This window comes from Rana temporaria, chromosome 4, assembly GCF_905171775.1.
Source record: "Rana temporaria chromosome 4, aRanTem1.1, whole genome shotgun sequence".
Lineage (NCBI taxonomy): Eukaryota > Metazoa > Chordata > Amphibia > Anura > Ranidae > Rana > Rana temporaria.
Genome location: NC_053492.1, coordinates 460,751,701 through 460,770,858, shown reverse-complemented (window position 1 = coordinate 460,770,858; position 19,158 = coordinate 460,751,701). Strand labels below are relative to the sequence as shown.

The 19,158-nt window shown below is 44.7% G+C and overlaps 1 protein-coding gene across 2 annotated transcripts in view; it reads left to right on the top strand.

Moving 5' to 3' along the window:
- MTIF2 (mitochondrial translational initiation factor 2) overlaps nucleotides 1–19,158 on the top strand; it is a 46,050-nt gene that overhangs the window by 10,834 nt on the left and 16,058 nt on the right. For both annotated transcript variants that reach the window (XM_040351663.1, XM_040351664.1), the window contains exons 7-9: nucleotides 6,890–7,029; nucleotides 15,275–15,399; nucleotides 17,488–17,692. In XM_040351663.1, the coding sequence (XP_040207597.1) occupies nucleotides 6,890–7,029; nucleotides 15,275–15,399; nucleotides 17,488–17,692 (470 nt within the window). The remainder of the gene's footprint in view (nucleotides 1–6,889; nucleotides 7,030–15,274; nucleotides 15,400–17,487; nucleotides 17,693–19,158) is intronic.

Sequence of the window (19,158 nt, the reverse complement as noted above, 5' to 3'; positions counted from 1 at the left end):
ATCACTGCACAATGTTACAACAATATAATCAAAAGTGAATAATGAAAACAGATCCAATATAATTAAAACACCAAAAACACTAGTCTATTAAAGTGCGGCGTGCAATAATTAAAGTGCAAAAAATATTAATTCAAGTGATCCACAATAAAAATAAATGACATGCAAAAAACAGCATGAAAATAAATAAAAAATGTCCAGTGAGATAATAAGATATTAACGATGTCTCTAATAGTCCACCAATTAAAATTAGAATAGAAGCAAAGTGATAATAATAAAGTGTTCCAGTGCATATAATGATAAAGAATATAAATTCATGAATGAATATTCAGTGAAAAAAGTTGTGCTCCAAATCACAGATCCTTGTATCCACAGCGTTCAGTGATCAAATGCTGGATGTGCATGCATGTTTAAACTTCCACCATCAGGCTTCCCAGAAGTGTCGGACAGACTAGGTGTTCCAGCCCCTTACCTCAGAGCAGCTTGTAATCAAGCCTCAATGGATATCTCCCAGGCAGTCTGCTGTTAATCCAGCACCTCAGTCTCACGATTCAGTCACAAATGCTTGCAGTCTCTCAGAGAAAATACAAAGCAAGGGGAGCCTCCATAGTGTAGTAATATTAAAACATTTATTGAAGAAACAAGTAAACACTCACAGTATAAGTGATGAAAAGTCGGCGTGTACGATCTAAGTGTCCACCCGCTCTGCGGCCGCGAGCGGGTGACGTCACCAGCAGCTCCTCCACGTCCTCACGCGTATCGCAACTGTTACACGTTGCTTACTCATAGGATGGCCATCCTATGAGTAAGCAACGTGTGGACTATTAGAGACATCGTTAATATCTTATTATCTCACTGGACATTTTTTATTTATTTTCATGCTGTTTTTTGCATGTCATTTATTTTTATTGTGGATCACTTGAATTAATATTTTTTGCACTTTAATTATTGCACGCCGCACTTTAATAGACTAGTGTTTTTGGTGTTTTAATTATATTGGATCTGTTTTCATTATTCACTTTTGATTATATTGTTGTAACATTGTGCAGTGATTTAGCACAGTTGTTCACGCATTATTGGTTACGTATTATTATTTACCACTACAAATACCCTCCACATTTTTTTGGATGTCGGATGGTATTCCAGGATTAACCCAGAGTGGAACACATTTTACTCACATCCTTTGGAGGATTCACCACGTACTTATTTCCTTATTTACTTATGGGCCTAGTGATGAGATTATTATTTTAAAGTCCTTATAAAGTTTTGTAGTGTTTTTTTAGCGCCATTACACCAAACTATATTCATATCTGTCTTGAGTGTGTGAACACTTTTCGTCGTGGCTGCTATTTATTAATTTTAGTTTAGTTTTTTAGAATTATCCTTGATTAGGTGGATTTGCGCATTGGTTCCCCCTCTTATCTCAAAAGAAAAGGGTTCCCCCTCAGATTCTGACGGTTCAGGTCGGCCTATGCCGGTACTCTCCCCACAGGTTAATGCACCAGTGGGCGCCTTGGTTGTGCCATTGGGGGGATCTGGTGCTGAGGCTGTATCAGATCCGCCCAACCCTGTGTTTGTCACAGAGAGAATGCTAGCCATCTCCTTGGAGGGGCTAGAGAAAAGATTGGCGACTATGATAGCCAAATCTATACAGGGCAAAAAACGGACTAGGTCTCCGTCGCCTGAGTGTGGACCCTCAGATGCTGAGGTTCTCTCCCCGGGGGGATTTGAGTTGCAGGAGGATCATTTGGACCGGGACCAAATAGGTTCAGAGGTTGAGGAATCGGCTAATGAAGAGCCTTGCTCAGCCTCCCAAGCGGAAAGCTTCTGGGTTCATTCCCTGACAGACATGGTCCACTTGGCGTTTAAATTGCCCTTGCCGGAACCTCAGGTTTCGGCCGTATCATCTTTAGGCTCTTTGAAAACGCCTCGGAGTAGCGCTGTTTTTCCGGTCCATCCTCTTTTAGAGGAAGTAATCTTCCAGGATTGGGTACGGCCAGACCGAATCTTTTTACCACCTAAAAGATTTTCCGTCGTCTACCCTATGGAAGAAAAATTTGCCAAAAAGTGGGCGCTCCCAGCTGTGGACGCCGCCATCTCCTGTGTAAATAAATCCTTGACTTGCCCGGTGGAAAACATACAGGTGTTTAAGGAACCGGTTGATAAGCGTTTGGAGACACTTTTAAAAGCATCCTTTACTACGGCAGGTGCAGTAATACAGCCAGCGGTGGCTGCTATTGGAGTTTGTCAGGCGTTAACAGACCAGACAAGACAATTGCTTAAAGATATTCGGGCCCAGCAGGCGGAAGCATTATCTGATATTCCTAGAGCTATGTGCTTCGCGGTGGATGCTATAAAGGACTCCATCCAGCAGGCGTCTCGTCTGTCACTATTTTTAGTACATATGAGAAGGCTCTTATGGTTAAAAAACTGGGAGGCTGAGCCCCCATGCAAATGACTTCTGGCAGGTTTTCCCTTCCATGGAGAATGACTCTTCGGAGAAAATCTGGATAAATACATTCAGACTATTTCAAGTGGCAAAAGTACCCTTCTTCCAGTCAAAAAGAAGGTCCGGGGACCTGCGTTCAAACGGCAGCTCTCCCCTGCTCAGGGGCCCTCTAATTCCAGGCAGTATCGACGGCCTCCTGCGAGATCATACTTTAACAATAAATCGCAGGGACAAGCCTCTGGGGGCAAGAAGCAGTGGTATCGTAAGCCAGCAAAGCCAGCCCCTAAGTCTGCCTCATGAAGGGGCGCCCCCACCCACGATGGTGGGGGGAAGACTGCGTCTTTTTGCGGAAGTTTGGGAGGCCAACATTCCCGACAAGTGGGTCCGGTCTTCCGTGGCCACAGGCTACAAATTAGAATTTCTAAGGTTTCCTCCACCTCATTATCAGGAGTCGAGGGTGCCAAACGAGCCGACAAAAAAGGCCGCCTTGATGGCGGCATTAAATCATCTGCTTTACCAAGGCGTGATAGTAAAGGTACCAGCCCAAGAACAGGGGCTAGGATTCTACTCCAATCTGTTCATCATCCCAAAGCCCAACGGCGATGTCAGGCCAATCTTGGACTTAAAGGGATTAAATGCGTACCTAAAGGTCCGCTCATTCCGGATGGAATCCGTACGGTCGGCGGCCGCCGCACTCCGGAAAGACGACTTGCTGGCATCCATAGACATAAAGGATGCTTACCTTCATGTGCCAATTTTTCAGCCCCATCAAAGGTTTCTACGCTTCACGGTGGCTCGGCGTCCTTTTCAATTTGTGGCACTCCCTTTCGGGTTGGCTACGGCTCCCCGAGTATTCACAAAGGTCCTAGCTCCAATTCTAGCCAATCTAAGAATCCAAGGGGTCACGGTCCTAGCGTACCTGGACGACCTCCTAGTCATAGATCACTCGTCTCCTTGCCTGGAACGAGCAGTGGCTCTCACGGTTCAGTACCTAGAGAGGTTCGGCTGGGTCCTAAACCAAGAAAAATCAGCTTTCCAACCCACAAAGAGGTTGGAATATCTCGGCATGTCGTTAGACACGAAACAGCAGAAAGTGTTCCTGCCTCAGGTAAAGGTCGAGGCCATCAAAGAATTGATACGTCTGGTTCTAAGCAAAAGAGAACCAACGGTTCGCCTATGCATGCGATTACTAGGCAAGCTAGTGGCCACCTTCGAGGCGGTACCATACGCTCAAAGCCACACTCGCGTCCTGCAGTCAGCCATTCTGTCAGCATGGAGCAAGAGGCCACAGGCCTTGGAATTTCCTTTGCCACTCTCATCAAGAGTCCGGCAAAGTCTGTGCTGGTGGTTAAATCCTCAGAATCTACTGAAGGGAAAACCTTTCAGCCCCGTGGCCTGGAAGATAGTGACCACAGATGCCAGCCTGAAAGGCTGGGGAGCGATCTTGGATGGTTGCACTCGCCAAGGTACTTGGGCAGAGGCGGAGAGGCAGTTGCCCATCAATATCTTGGAGCTCAGAGCTGCTCGGCTAGCCCTCGAGGCTTGGACATCCAAATTGCAGGGGTTCCCGGTGAGGATACAATCGGACAATGCCACGGCTGTGGCATATATAAATCACCAAGGGGGAACCAAGAGTCAAGCAGCTCAGAGAGAGGTGAGCTTGATTTTCCTGTGGGCAGAGACTCATGTGCCCTGCATATCGGCGATATTCATTCCCGGGGTGGACAACCTGCAGGCGGACTTCCTGAGTTGTCAGACTCTGTCGCCAGGGGAATGGTCTCTGCATCCGCAAATTTTTCAGATAATCTGCCAGAGGTGGGGAATGCCGGACGTGGATGTCATGGCATCGAGATTCAACAAGAAGCTAGACAGGTTCATGTCCCGGACACGGGACCCTATGGCCTGCGGAACCGATGCGTTGGTTTGCCCTTGGCATCAGTTCAAACTTCTATATGCCTTCCCCCCGCTACAGTTACTACCCCGCCTGTTACGCAGGATCAGGGTGGAGCACAAACCAGTTATCCTGGTAGCTCCAGCATGGCCCAGGAGGGCATGGTACTCCCTAATCCTAAAGATGGCAGTGGGAGACCCTTGGACGCTTCCTCTACGGCCAGACCTACTCTCGCAAGGCCCAATCCTCCACCCTGCATTACGGCGTCTAAATTTGACGGCCTGGCGGCTGAATCCCTGATTCTCAGGGGTAGAGGGCTGTCTAGGCAGGTAATCTCTACCCTGATCAGGGCTAGAAAGCCGGTCTCCAGGGTGATTTATTACAGGGTCTGGAAGGCCTACGTAGGCTGGTGTGAGTCCAAGAAATGGCTTTCCCGCAAGTACACCATTGATCGAGTGTTACGTTTTTTCTCCAGCTAGGAGTGGATAAAGGCCTGGCATTAAGCACAATCAAGGGATAGATTTCAGCTTTGTCAGTGTGGTTTCAGAGGCCACTGGCCACCCACTCGCTGGTTAAGACCTTCATTCAGGGGGTCTTACGTATTAATCCTCCAGTTAAGTCGCCACTTTGTCCGTGGGACTTGAATCTTGTTCTGTCAACTCTGCAGAAACAACCTTTTGAGCCGTTGGCTGAAATTCCTTTGGTTTTACTAACAAGGAAGTTGGTATTTCTGGTCGCCATAGTTTCAGCCAGAAGAGTGTCAGAATTGGCAGCCCTATCCTGTAAGGAGCCATATCTTATTCTGCATAAGGACAGGGTGGTTCTCCGTCCTCATCCTTCCTTTCTACCAAAGGTTATATCCAGTTTTACCCGAACCACGATTTGGTACTACCATCCTTCTTTCCGAAGCCCACTTCCAGAAGGAAGGGTTGCTGCATACCTTGGATATTGTCAGGGCCATGAAGGCCTATCTTAAAGCTACAGAGAAGATTCGGAAAACAGATGTGTTGTTCATTTTGCCAGATGGGCCCAAGAAAGGGCAGGCAGCTGCAAAATCCACCATCTCGAGGTGGATTAAACAGTTAATTACTCAGGCCTACGGCTTGAAGAGGTTGCCTCCTCCGTTGTCAGTAAAGGCTCATTCTACCAGGGCCATGGGCGCCTCCTGGGCAGCACACCATCAGATCTCTATGGCTCAAGTATGCAAGGCGGCAACCTGGTCTTCAGTCCACACGTTTACTAAATTTTACCAGTTGGACGTAAGAAGGAATACAGATACAGCCTTTGGGCAGGCAGTGCTGCAGGCTGCGGTTTAAGACCCTCAGAATCGGGGGCACCCTTGAGTTAAAAATTTAATTTTTCTCGACTAAGTTGGATTTATTATTATTATTTGAGTATATCTCTGAATTAAATCCTTTTTGGGAAGATGTCTCCCTCCCCTCATTAAAGCATTGCTTTGGGACATCCCACATAGTAATGAATATGCCGCTCTGTGTCCCGTGATGTACGATAAAGAAAAAGGGATTTTTAATACAGCTTACCTGTAAAATCCTTTTCTTGGAGTACATCACGGGACACAGAGCTCCCACCCCTCTTATGAGGAACATTTTGGGAGGCATACTGCTTGCTACAAAACTGAGGTACTCCTCCTATGGGAGGGGGTTATATAGGGAGGGGCACTTCCTGTTTGAGATTGCCAGTGTCCATCACCTGAAGGTATTCCATATAACCCACATAGACACACACATAGTAATGAATATGCCGCTCTGTGTCCCGTGATGTACTCCAAGAAAAGGATTTTACAGGTAAGCTGTATTAAAAATCCCTTTTTTTTTTCCCCCGGACCTCCTCTTTAAGAGTTCCCTTCACTGGAACTAAGGGAACAAGCCCAACCCCTGAAAAACAACCCCACACCATAATCCCCCCCTTCACCAAATGATTTGGACCAGTGCACAAAGCAAGGTCCATAAAGACATGGATGAGCGAGTTTGGGGTGGAGGAACTTGACCGGCCTGCACAGAGTCCTGACCTCAACCCAACAGAACACCTTTGGGATGAATTTGAGTGGAGACTGCGAGCCAGACCTCCTTGTCTACATCAGTTCCAAAAATTCCCATAGACACACTCCTCTTCCCAGAAGAGTTGAAGCTGTTATAGCTGTAAAGGGTGGGCCAACTCAATATTGAACCCTACGGACTAAGACTGGGATGGCATTAAAGTTCATGTGTGTAAAGGCAGGCATCACAATACTTGTGACAATATTGAGAGAGAGAGACAGATACTGTGTGTGTATATACACACTATTGTCACAAGTATTGTGACCTCTGACTTTACATGCACATGAACTTGGGCATCCCAGTCTTAGTCCGTAGGGTTCAATATTGTGTGTGTGTGTGTGTGTGTGTGTGTGTGTGTGTGTGTGTGTGTGTGTGTGTGTGTGTATATAATATGTGTATTAAATATCTCTCTCAATAGAGATATAGATATGGATATGTAGATAGATACATATAATGTATGTGGTTTTTTTTTTTTCCTCCATATTTGTGTCCTAGTTCCCATCATCCTGGCCATAAACAAGTGTGACAAACCTGCAGCTGATCCAGAACGAGTCAAAAAGGAGCTCCTGTCCCATGATATAGTGTGTGAGGAGTTTGGAGGGGATATCCAATCAATTAATATATCTGCACTTAAGGTAATGCCAATACGGTTACGGAGGCGCAGTGTAACTGAGATACTCTACGCCGGCCGTAAAGAAGCGCCGCGCTTCGTGGATCTGGCCCAATCTTTGTTCCTGCTTTGCTAAGTGCATTGCCTGCACCTGAGTTGTCTGCAACGGAAGATATTCATCTGGGTTCCCACCTGGAGCGGCTATTCCCTTTCCCCTTGTCATTTGACATTATCTGGTTGTTAACCACTTCAATACTGGGCATTTTCACCCCCTTCCTGCCCAGGGCCAATTTTCAGCGCTGTAACATTTTGAATGACAATGGCGCGCGGTCATGCAGCGCTGTACCCATATATTTTTTTCCCCCCACAAATAGAACTTTCTTTTGGTGGTATTTGATCACCAGTGCGGTTTTTATTTTTTTGCGCTATAAAGGGGGAAAAAAAAGGCGTACATGTTTGAAAAAAATAATAATTTTTTTGTGCTATAATAAATACTGTATTTATTGGCGTATAACACTCACTTTTTTACCCTGAAAATAGGGTGTAAACGCTCCTTGCGTGTTATATGCAGGGGGCTGTGGAATTTTTTTTTTCCTGAAACTTCCCTCTTAAAGTTACGGTGGGTGTTATACGCCTGTGCGTGTTATACGCCGATAAATACGGTATTCCAAATAAAAAAATAAATAATAATATCTTCTTCAGTTTAGGCTGATACGTATTCTTCTACATATTTTTGGTAAAAAAAATCGCAATAAGCGTTTATTGATTTGGTTTTCGCAAAAGTTATAGCGTCTACAAAATAGGGGGAAGATTTATGGCATTTTTATTTATAATTTTTTTTTACTAGTAATGGATGTGCGATTTTTATTGGGACTGTGATATTGCAGCGGACAGTTCGGACACTTTTGACACTATTTTGGGACCATTGACAATTTATAAATGCACTGATTACTGTATAAATGTGACTGGCAGGGAAGGGGTTAACACTAGGGGGCGATCAAGGGGTTGTGTTCCCTAGTGTGTGTTCTAACTGTATAGAGGGGATGGGACTGACTAGGAGGAAAGAGAGAGATTGGTGTTCATACATTGTATGAACACACAATCAGTCTCTTCTCCCCTGAGAGAAGCGGTATCTGTGTGTTTACACACACAGATCCCAGTTTTCTCTCTGTCACGAGCGATCGCGGGTGCCGGTGGTCATTGCGCCCGCCGGGCACTTGTATCGCCTATAGTGGTCAAAAGGTGAACGGTACAGTTACGTCATAGGTTCGCCCAGGGGAGCCAACCTGCCGGAGGAGTGGGCCGTGAACTCCCCTTTTTTTTTTTTTGTGGAGCTTCGTTTAAAATTCATACCAGGCACAAAAGGGCCTGGTATGGATTGGGGGGGACCCCACGCTGTTTTTTTCTGATTAAATTCATGTTCAAAACTGATCCAATGTGCGATTCATGCTCTCTCTGAGAGTTTGCAAGGGAGGGGGGGGGGGGTGAATCATAAGTGGGCCAATGAGAGCTGCAGAGCTGAAAGTGTGTGTGTGTGTGTGTGTGTGTGTGTGTGTGTGTGTGTGTGTAAATCCAGGAAGTGAACAGGCAGCAGCTTCAGCTGCCCACAGTTATAATGGCTGCCGCCAGACTCGGTGGAGGGAGATTTCTGAAGCATATTTGGCAAGTACAGAATCACAGTATATATAAAATAATATGCAAAGTGGTTGGAGGGAAGCTTCAGAATGGCAAAGATGTTTTTATTACAAATTATGTGAGCAGACTGCAGTTCCTCTTTAAGGGGTAAGGAATGCTGAAGGTGAAAAAACGTATCCGGTTCTTAATTTAATCATTTTTCTTTTTTTTTTTTTTTTTTTTTTTTTTTTTTTTTTTTTGAATTCTGTTTATTAGATTTTCAGAATATAAGTTTACAAACATTTCTTATTGAAACAACATGTATTATGCAAATGCCAGATAAGACTTTTCAGCAGTAGCATACCTAAATGTTGAAAAAAAATGCATTAAACAGTACATCAAATGTATTGTCATTCAAAACAAAAAAATAAAAACAAGGACTACATAGGGAAAGGTGAGAGAGTAAGTTAGAGAAGGGTGTATATTCGGTCTAGACCTTTAAATACAGAATATCTATAACTGGTCTATTATTTTCCTATAAAAGGTGAGAGAAAACTCTTTCTCCTCAACATTGAAAAGACAGAATATTTTGTTTTTAATGTTCATGACTTCAACAAAATACCATATTCGGTAGATTCCGCAAAATGTATCCAACATGACCATTTATCTATGTAAACACTAGAAGAATCTCTTGACTGGTGTATCAGTTCTTCCATGCTGGCAATGTGATTAACCCTGTGGATCCAGTCGGGAATTGTAGGTGGTGTAGTTTGTTTCCATTTAATTGGGATACATAATCTCGCCGCGTTAATTAGGTGCAAAACTATGGTATTCTTATAGGTGGAATGTGAGAGGCTAGAAAGGTGCAACAAAAATTGTTCTGGAGTAAAATCCGGTTCATAGGTAGTAATTTGTGTTATTAATCTATGGATTTCTTTCCAGAAATGGGTTAAAGCGGAGCATTTCCACCAAATGTGTAACAAAGTACCAGGTGCACTATTGCATCTCCAACACAGCGGGGATGTTTCTGGACTGAATTTATGAATAATTGACGGGGTTCTATACCATCTCGAGTAAATTTTATACCCATTTTCCTGAGTCAAAACGTTTAACGTGCCCTTGTGTATACGTCTGAAAATAGTTGACCAGTCTTCAGATGTTATTGATATCTGAAGATCCTCTTCCCATTTGAGGTTTGTGAAATCTGCTTGGAGGTCAATGGATGAATTAAGAAGGGTGTGTAAAAGAGATATTAGGTGTTTCTGAGGGAAACCACTCAAACAGACGGATTCAAACAGCGTTTTGGGTCTAAACCATCCAGTCACAGGATCTAATTTCTTGAGAAAATCAGAAATTCTATTAAAGTATAAATCGGATATATTGCATCCAGGATTGGTGGATTTAAAGGATTCATAACAAATGGGAGCACGGTCTTTGAAGAAGTCCGCCGCCCTGTATTTCATTGTGGAAGAGGTGTCAGAAGGAGTCGAGCCAGTGTTAGGAAAAGGAATTTCGAGGCTATGGGTTATAGGAGTGATTGGTCCATATATTGAGGACAAATCCATAGCTTTGCACAGATGTCTAAAGATTTTCAGGGAAGTTCCCGTTACAGGATGTGATTTGATGCACCTAGGGATTTTTTTAGGAATGGTCCATGGTAAGTGGCTTATAGGTACATTTGAAAGGCAAGAAATTTCTTCTAAGTAAATCCAATCCTTCAAATTAACATGCACATGCCAATCTACTATCCTGGACAAGTGACTGGCCCAATAATATTTGCGTAAGTCCGGGACTCCAATGCCTCCCATTAGTTTTGGCGTGGTTAATTTATCCCATTTAATTCGTGGCTGTTTCCCCCCCCAAATAAAGTTTAGGCAAATCCGTCTAAATGACTTGAAAAAAGAACCTGGAACGGTTATGGGGAGAGTCTGGAATAGATATAGAAACCTAGGTAAAATATTCATTTTCAGTATGTTCGCACGACCGAACCATGAAAACATACCTTTGTCCCATTTCAATAAATCTGATCTGACTGTATTCAATAATGATAAGAAGTTAGCCTTGTATAAGTTATTAATATCCGGAGAAATATTAATGCCCAAGTAAGATAGTTCCTCGTCCACCCAAATAAAAGGGAAGTTCTGTTTACACAGTGCCATCTCGTCATTGGGCAGTGAGATATTAAGTGCTCTTGATTTAGCCAAATTGATTTTAAAGTTAGATATAAAAGTAAACATTGAAAAATCTTTTAGTAGGTTGGGGAGAGTAATTATGGGTTTTGACAGAAAAAGCAGCACATCGTCGGCAAATGCAGCTAGTTTGTATTGTTTATCTTTAATACTTATTCCCACTATATCCTTGTTGGATCGAATTCTACAAAGAAAAGGTTCTAGTATTAAAATAAAAATAATTGGCGATAATGGGCATCCCTGACGTGTCCCATTTGACACAGAGAAAGCCTCCGACAGACATCCATTAACCTTGATCCTTGCCCTTGGGGATGAATAAAGAAGTTTTATGAACTGCAACATGCGATCTCCAAAGCCTAAAAACCCCAAAGTTGCGTGCATGTAATCCCAAGCAATCCTGTCGAAGGCTTTCTCTGCGTCAAGGGAGAGCATGAACCCAGGAAGCTGCGTTTCTAAAAGCCAGTTTTGAATACATAGGGCTTTGGTGGTATTGTCCCTAGCCTCCCTCCCCGGAGTAAAGCCCACTTGATCCAATGAAATCAAATCTTTTAAAAGGGGTAAGATGCGGTTCGCTAAAATTTTTGCGTATAACTTGATATCCACATTTAGGAGTGAAATTGGCCTGTAATTGGATACTAGGTTACTATCTTTATTAGGTTTGGGAATGAGCACTATATGAGCTTCTAGTAGGTCTTGAAAGGTCGACCATTGAGCAGGGGGAGAATTGAACGCCGATACAAAATTAGGAATTATGACGTCACTAAAGGTTTTGTAATAGTTGACAGGAAACCCGTCAGGACCCGGACTTTTACCTACGTTAAGTTGATCAAGAGCAACAAGGGCTTCGGATACTTCCAATGGTTTATCCAAATCCTTGGCTACTTCCGGACAAATAGGATTAGGGCAATAGGATGCAAGAAATTCCTCATTTATTTCAGTTCTCGATTTTGATTTGTTAGCTGGATCCATAGAATTTAGATTATACAGATCCGAGTAGTAAATCTGGAATTGCTTGGTGATATCAGAGGTACTCGTGAGTTTCTTACCCTTTTTATCCATTATAGAGTGAATATTATCAAATTTCCTTTTTGATGTATTCAGTGAGTTGGCTAAGAGCCTACCGGTCTTATTGCCATATTCATAGAAGAATTTCTGTGAATATACATTATTTCTTTTTATTTTTTTTTCCAATATCTCAAGCAATTCCTTCCTGGTGTTAGTCAGTTCCTCGAGTATATCCGAATTAAGGGACTGTTTATGACTTCTTTCCAAAGTCTCAATTCTATCGGTGAGGTTTTTAATATGTACCCTCCTGTCTTTATTACGTTTTGCCATTAATGAAATAAACTCCCCTCTAATTACACATTTATGGGCCAGCCAAGTAGTCGAGTGATGCACATCAGGTGTAGAATTTTCCTTAAAGTACAATGAAAGCAAAGAATTTATTTTTTGAACCACTCCTTTGTCAGTGAGTAATGAAGTATCCAGTCTCCAAGTTTTTCGTGGAGCAGGTTTGTCCTCCATCGTCAAACTTATAGAGATGGGATTGTGATCCGATAAAACCATGGGCTCTATAGATGTGTCGATTAGGGATTCCAGGTCTCCCTGGGAAATAAAAAAGTAGTCCAACCTTGAATAGCAGTTGTGCGGCGGGGAATAGTAAGTGTAGTCTTTTGTAGAAGGATTTAAAGTGCGCCATGAGTCATGCAATGATAGACGGTGCATCAATTTTTTGACTAGATTCAGTGTTTTATATGGTGTTTTGGAAGAGCCTGATGACGTGTCTAGAAGGGGATTGAGAGCTATATTGAAATCCCCACCCAGTATAACCATGCCATCAGCAAAAGATTCAAGGGATTCTAATACATCTTTAAAAAATGGGGCGTGAAGTCTATTAGGGGCGTAAATATTACCTAAAGTTATTTGTTTGTTATATAGTGTGCCCTTTATAAATATGTATCTGCCTTCCGTATCCAATTTAGTATCCAAAACTTGGAATGGACAGTATTTTGATATTAAAATGGAAACACCTCTGCTCTTGGAATTCGGGTTAGTTGCATGAAACATATGGGGGAATCTTTTGTCTGTAAATGCTGGGAAGTTGTCAGTCTTAAAATGTGTTTCTTGTACAAATATTATATCGGATCTAGTTTTTTTGAGTAGTAATAATAGTTTCGACCTCTTTTCCGGTACATTAAGGCCTTTTATGTTAATAGAATATAGTCTGACTTTTCGTGCCGGAACAACCTTATTGCCAGTAGTAGAAGACATATCTCTCGTCAAAGGGATATGCGGCAGGAAAGACCAAACGTAAGGGGATCAGTCAAAGGACCAAGGGGAAGGATGGAATGGGAAGTGAGCAAACAGATCTCACTCCCCTGAAAAAAAAAAAAAAAAAAAAAAAGGGGAGGGATCTATAGAGGGGGTATCTAATAAAAAAGAAGAACAGTACTATCAAAAACCTTCCTACAGGAGGAATTGATAGAAAATGAAGTGTAGCAATATTCTCTTGCCCTTTTCTCACAGGGAGAAGTAGACAGAGACAATTGCTATCCGGGGGTGGAATAAGGCCAATCACAAAACTAGCAACCAAAACTCCACAGCCATCCACCGCCACAGAAGTGTTTAATGTAAAATGTGTGCGCATAAGGCGGAGTAAATACTAACCTTGAACTTAAATCAACAGTAAGAATTCATAACTAGTATATTAAATCATTGCTTAGGAAATCCTTTCACACACCGACAATCCAATTTTTATGTCGATCTGGAAATAATTTATGAGATCCCAGCAAGGAATACAAAATCCAATACCTTAACCGTGTTCTAGTAAATAATAAATAGGTTCATTAGTTAAACTCAAAATTCAGAAATGATCAAAAATGTATCATATAAATTATGACTATTAGATCTAAGAATCCCAGATAAACAGAATAGAAATATAGTCAGAAAGAAGGTCCCTACACACCACTCCATATTTGAAGATATTTCAGAAAAAAGATGAACAAAGAGAGAGGGGGTGAGAGCATTAAATATGACAGGGGGAGACCAAGAAAATCATGACATTAAATCAATATTCCTTTCTTGATCTTCTTGCTTTCGGTGACGTCGCAGATCGTGGAGTAGTGTTCGCATCAGCTGATGATGAAGCTCTGCCATCGTTTGACTGGGATCGACGTCTCCGGAATCTTGAATGAGTCGTCTCCATGGAGTCCTCCTTAGCAACTTCCTTGGTGGGGCTCCCTATACGGAAATCGGCGTACCAATCTGGCAGATCCAATAGTTTTATGCCCATCGATTTGCAGAAAGCTTGGAGTTCTTCAGGAACTCTTAGTATTGCCGTGTGTCCCTGATTACTAGCCTGCAAACCGAATGGAAATTTCCATTTGTATGTAATCCCCTTGTCACGCAGCTTCTCTAACAGGGGTCGCACATCTCTCCTGTTTTGCAGTGTTATGGGGGATAAGTCTTGATAAAAGGAGATAGGGTGACCCTCAAAAGCAAAGTTTGACCTGAGCTTCGCATTTCTAAGAATGCCTTCCTTAAGCTGGAAGTCGTCTACATGGCAAATTACATCTCTAGGCGGATCTGTTGTTCTGCCCCTTGGACGAAGCGCTCTATGTATACGTTCCATGTGAACAGAAGTGAGTGGAGGGCGACCCAGTAAATTGTTAAAAATTTCCGTAACCACAGGGGAAAGCTGGTCTATATCCACTGTCTCGGGCAGACCCCTTATTCTCACATTATGCCTCCTGCTTCTGTTTTCCAAATCCTCTAAATGGCGATTCATATCTCTTAGGCGCATTGTATTGGCATCTGTTTTGCTATTAACATGACGCAGTGCCTTTCCCTGTTGCGCAGTAACTTTCTCCACCTCCTGTACTCGCGCTGTAACTGCGCGTATTTCCAGGGTTAAGTCCGCAATGGCAGCTGTGAGGGTAGATTTAATATCTGCAGACACTGAGAGAAGATCATTAAGGCTGGGGGATTGTGATAGAAGAATGGCTGTATTTGCCCCATTTCCATCATGTACGGGGACCGGGATAATACCGGTAGATTGTGTTCCAATGATCCCCATAGGGATGCTTTGAGGGTTAGCCATTGCGGGTCTGGGTACCAAAGTTCAGATTCCAAAATCACCGCCAAAAATCCTGAATTGAAAGTCGGGATTGGTATTATTCTGATCACCGGGGATCAGGGATTTTAGCTATATGAGTCGGCACGGTCAATCCTCTTACCGGAGCAAATATATTCCGCTTTAATTCTGCGGCGGTGGGAGCTCTCCGTTCAAGCTGCCATCTCCGATCACGGCCAGGCCACGCCCCCTGCATTTTTCAAGGACCAATTTATGAAATAAGATTGTCTTGGATGGGTTATTTTTTATACTATATGTTGTACCTTCTGCTTTGATAAAGCATCCCTTCCATTTGCAAACCATATGATTTTTTTCTCTTTGTGATTCGTCATCAGGGGGAGAATCTTCAGGCCCTCTCTGAAGCCATTGTGACGTTAGCGGAAGTGATGGAGCTGAAGGCCGACCCCGCAGGCTTGGTGGAAGGGACGGTTATTGAATGTCGGACAGACAAAGGAAAGGGGTAGATATATCGCTCTTCTTCATCACTACATTCCTATTACCAGAATGACTCTCTGAGCTGGCGATACATTATGGAGCTGATTTACTAAAACTGGAGAGTGCAGAATCTGGTGCAGCTGTTCATGGCAGCCAATCAGATTCTAACTTCAGCTTGTTCAATTAAGTTTTGAGAAAAAAAAAATGGAAGCGGATTGGCTGGTGGGATCAGTGTCGGAGGGCTGGATGGGATCAGTGTCGGAGGGCTGGATGGGATCAGTGTCGGAGGGCTGGATGGGATCAGTGTCGGAGGGCTGGATGGGATCAGTGTCGGAGGGCTGGATGGGATCAGTGTCGGAGGGCTGGATGGGATCAGTGTCGGAGGGCTGGATGGGATCAGTGTCGGAGGGCTGGATGGGATCAGTGTCGGAGGGCTGGATGGGATCAGTGTCGGAGGGCTGGATGGGATCAGTGTCGGAGGGCTGGATGGGATCAGTGTCGGAGGGCTGGATGGGATCAGTGTCGGAGGGCTGGATGGGATCAGTGTCGGAGGGCTGGATGGGATCAGCGGCCGAGGGCTGGTTGGGATCAGCGGCCGAGGGCTGGTTGGGATCAGCGGCCGAGGGCTGGTTGGGATCAGCGGCCGAGGGCTGGTTGGGATCAGCGGCCGAGGGATGGTTGGGATCAGCGGCCGAGGGATGGTTGGGATCAGCGGCCGAGGGATGGTTGGGATCAGCGGCCGAGGGATGGTGGGATGGATGGGATCAGGCAGAGGGATGGCGGTGGTGGAGGGATGGGATCAGTGACACTGGCACTCTCCAGCTCTGTGTCAGTCAATTCCCCCTCCTCCATGCTGCTCAGTATGTCTTCTCCCTTCCGGTGCCTCTAGTGAAACCTCCTGATGTCCGGTCTACTCAAGCTCCTCCCCCTGCACTGTACTGGCTGTCAGCTCATCAGCTGACTTTCTGCTTCAGTTTGTATCTCTGTGGGTGGGGGATGGGAGTGAGCTTTATATACATAAGGCAGGCTCTGCCTCTGTGTGTCTCCAGGAGAGGCAGAGCACCGCACAGAGCGAGCATAAAAGCTGTCCTAGCAGCTAACTAGCCGCAGGATCACTTTTACTGGCCAGAGATCATTGAGGACCAGAAGGTCCCTGATGATCTCAATGGTCTTAAGGCAGGGGTCTCAAAACATTATACACAAAGGGCCATTTTACTGTCTGGGGGGCAGGGCTGTAGCTAGTAAGAGTAGAAAATTCCCCAGCATCAGTGGGAGTAGACCATGTCTCAGGCTTGGTGATCAATGTAAAAATTACACTCGTGGTCAGTAGAAGGAGGGAAATTGCCTCATTGTTTGTATTAGTGGGAGGAATTATGCCTCATTGGGGTCAGTGGAGGGAATAGTGCCCCAGTGGGAGGAGTGGTGCCTCATCATTGGGGTCAGTGGAGGGAATAGTGCCCCAGTGGGAGGAGTGGTGCCTCATCATTGGAGTCAGTGGAGGGAATAGTGCCTCAGTGGGAGGAGTGGTGCCTCATCATTGGGGTCAGTGGAGGGAATAGTGCCCCAGTGGGAGGAGTGGTGCCTCATCATTGGGGTCAGTGGAGGGAATAGTGCCTCAGTGGGAGGAGTGGTGCCTCATCATTGGGGTCAGTGGAGGGAATAGTGCCCCAGTGGGAGGAGTGGTGCCTCATCATTGGGGATTGTGGAAGAAGTTTCTCATATCAGTGGAACAGTGCTCCCAAGGGCCAAATAAAGGTAAGCAAAGGGCCACATCTGGCCCGTGGGCCGCACTTGGAAGGCCACTGGTCTAAGGAAAAGAAATTGACGAGTATTTTGTGACAGTCACGTCACTGGGTATATGTGAGGATCTACATCCACTTTCATTGAGGACACAGATTACCCAAATCAAGGTGGGACAAGCAAAGCTCTCCCTGGTCCTCGGTGTTGAATCTCCCCATGTATGGCGGCTCTTGGTGATTCCCGATTCTGTGTAGCTTACATGCATCCAGACTGTTCTTATGTAAGGAAACGCTCTTTGGCCATCATGTAGACCAGATTTGTAAAAAACGATCCTGTGCATGATCGGAAACCGTGTCTTCACTCTTTGTTCCAGGCCAGTGACCACAGCCATTGTACAGAGGGGAACCCTGAGGAAGGGAGCGCTGCTGGTGGCGGGGACGGCCTGGGGGAAGGTCCGGCTGATGTTCGATGAAAACAACACCATGCTGAGCGAGGTGGGGCCCAGCATCCCTGTGGAGATAGTTGGCTGGAAGGATCTTCCATCTGCTGGAGATGAAATCCTGGAAGTGGAATCCGAGGTACAGTATTTTATTTTTATTACAAAATACACATTGATCTGGATGTAGAGGTTTACTGAGGATAGAATTTTATGGTGTACTCGAAGGAAGGTGCATGATCAACATCTAATTACTTCAATACCAAAGGTAGCAATACAGTTGTATTCCTGACAAAAAGCATCCTAGTACATAGTATCCTAGTAGAAAACCTTAGGGTTTCCCATTGAAGACTATGGCTAGGACTCAGGAATTGGAACAGGGACCTCCCCCAAAGGTCAGAAGGTGGGTTCCCAGAGGTCAAAGGTCACAGGGCGTGGCTGACCCACCCCCACCAAAGTGTACTGCCTACCCCAACTAAGTCGGGGAATGAACAATACCGTATTCATCGGCGTATATCGCGCACTTTTTTGCCCTGAAAATCAGGGCAAAATCGTGGGTGCGCGATATACGCCGATACCCGCTTCCCACGCTGTGTTTGAACCACTGCGCCGACATATACCGAGCGCAGAACACTCGGGTATAGTCGGGCAGGCTCGGCTCCTCTCGCGGTCACGTCCTGTACGCGAGAGGAGCCGAGCCTGCCCGACTATACACGAGTGTACTGCACTCGGTATACGTCGGCGCAGTGGTTCAAACACAGCGCGGGGATCGAGCAGGGCGGACACCACGATGGCCGCAGGACGACACCGGACCGGACAAGGCCGCCGATGGACGACGGGCAAGACACCGACGAGGGGCACCCAAACTGTAAGTATTTTTTAATTTTTTTTTCAGGAGTTTTCCTTCAAGTTTGGGGCCGCGCGCGTTATAGCAAGTTAAATACGGTAATTAAAAAATATTTATATAATAATAGAAAAAGAAATTATATATACAGTACAGACCAAAAGTTTGGACACACCTTCTCATTCAAAGAGTTTTCTTTATTTTCATGACTATGAAAATTGTAGATTCACACTGAAGGCATCAAAACTATGAAGTAACACATGTGGAATTATACAAAACAAAAAAGTGTGAAACAACTGAAGATATATTTCATATTCTAGGTTCTTCCACCTTTTGCAGCAGACACACCTCTAGAACTGATAAGAGGAGACTGTGTGAATCAGGCCTTCATGGTAGAATATCTGCTAGGAAACCACTGCTAAAGAAAGGCAACAAGCAGAAGAGACTTGTTTGGGATAAAGAACACAAGGAATGGACATTAGACCAGTGGAAATCTGTGCTTTGGTCTGATGAGTCCAAACTTGAGATCTTTGGTTCCAACCCCCGTGTCTTTGTGCGACGCAGAAAAGGTGAACGGATGGACTCTACATGCCTGGTTCCCACCGTGAAGCATGGAGGAGGAGGTGTGATGGTGTGGGGGTGCTTTGCTGGTGACACTGTTGGGGATTTAATCAAAATTGAAGGCATTCTGAACCAGCATGGCTACCACAGCATCTTGCAGCGGCACGCTATTCCATCCGGTTTGCGTTTAGTTGGACCGTCAT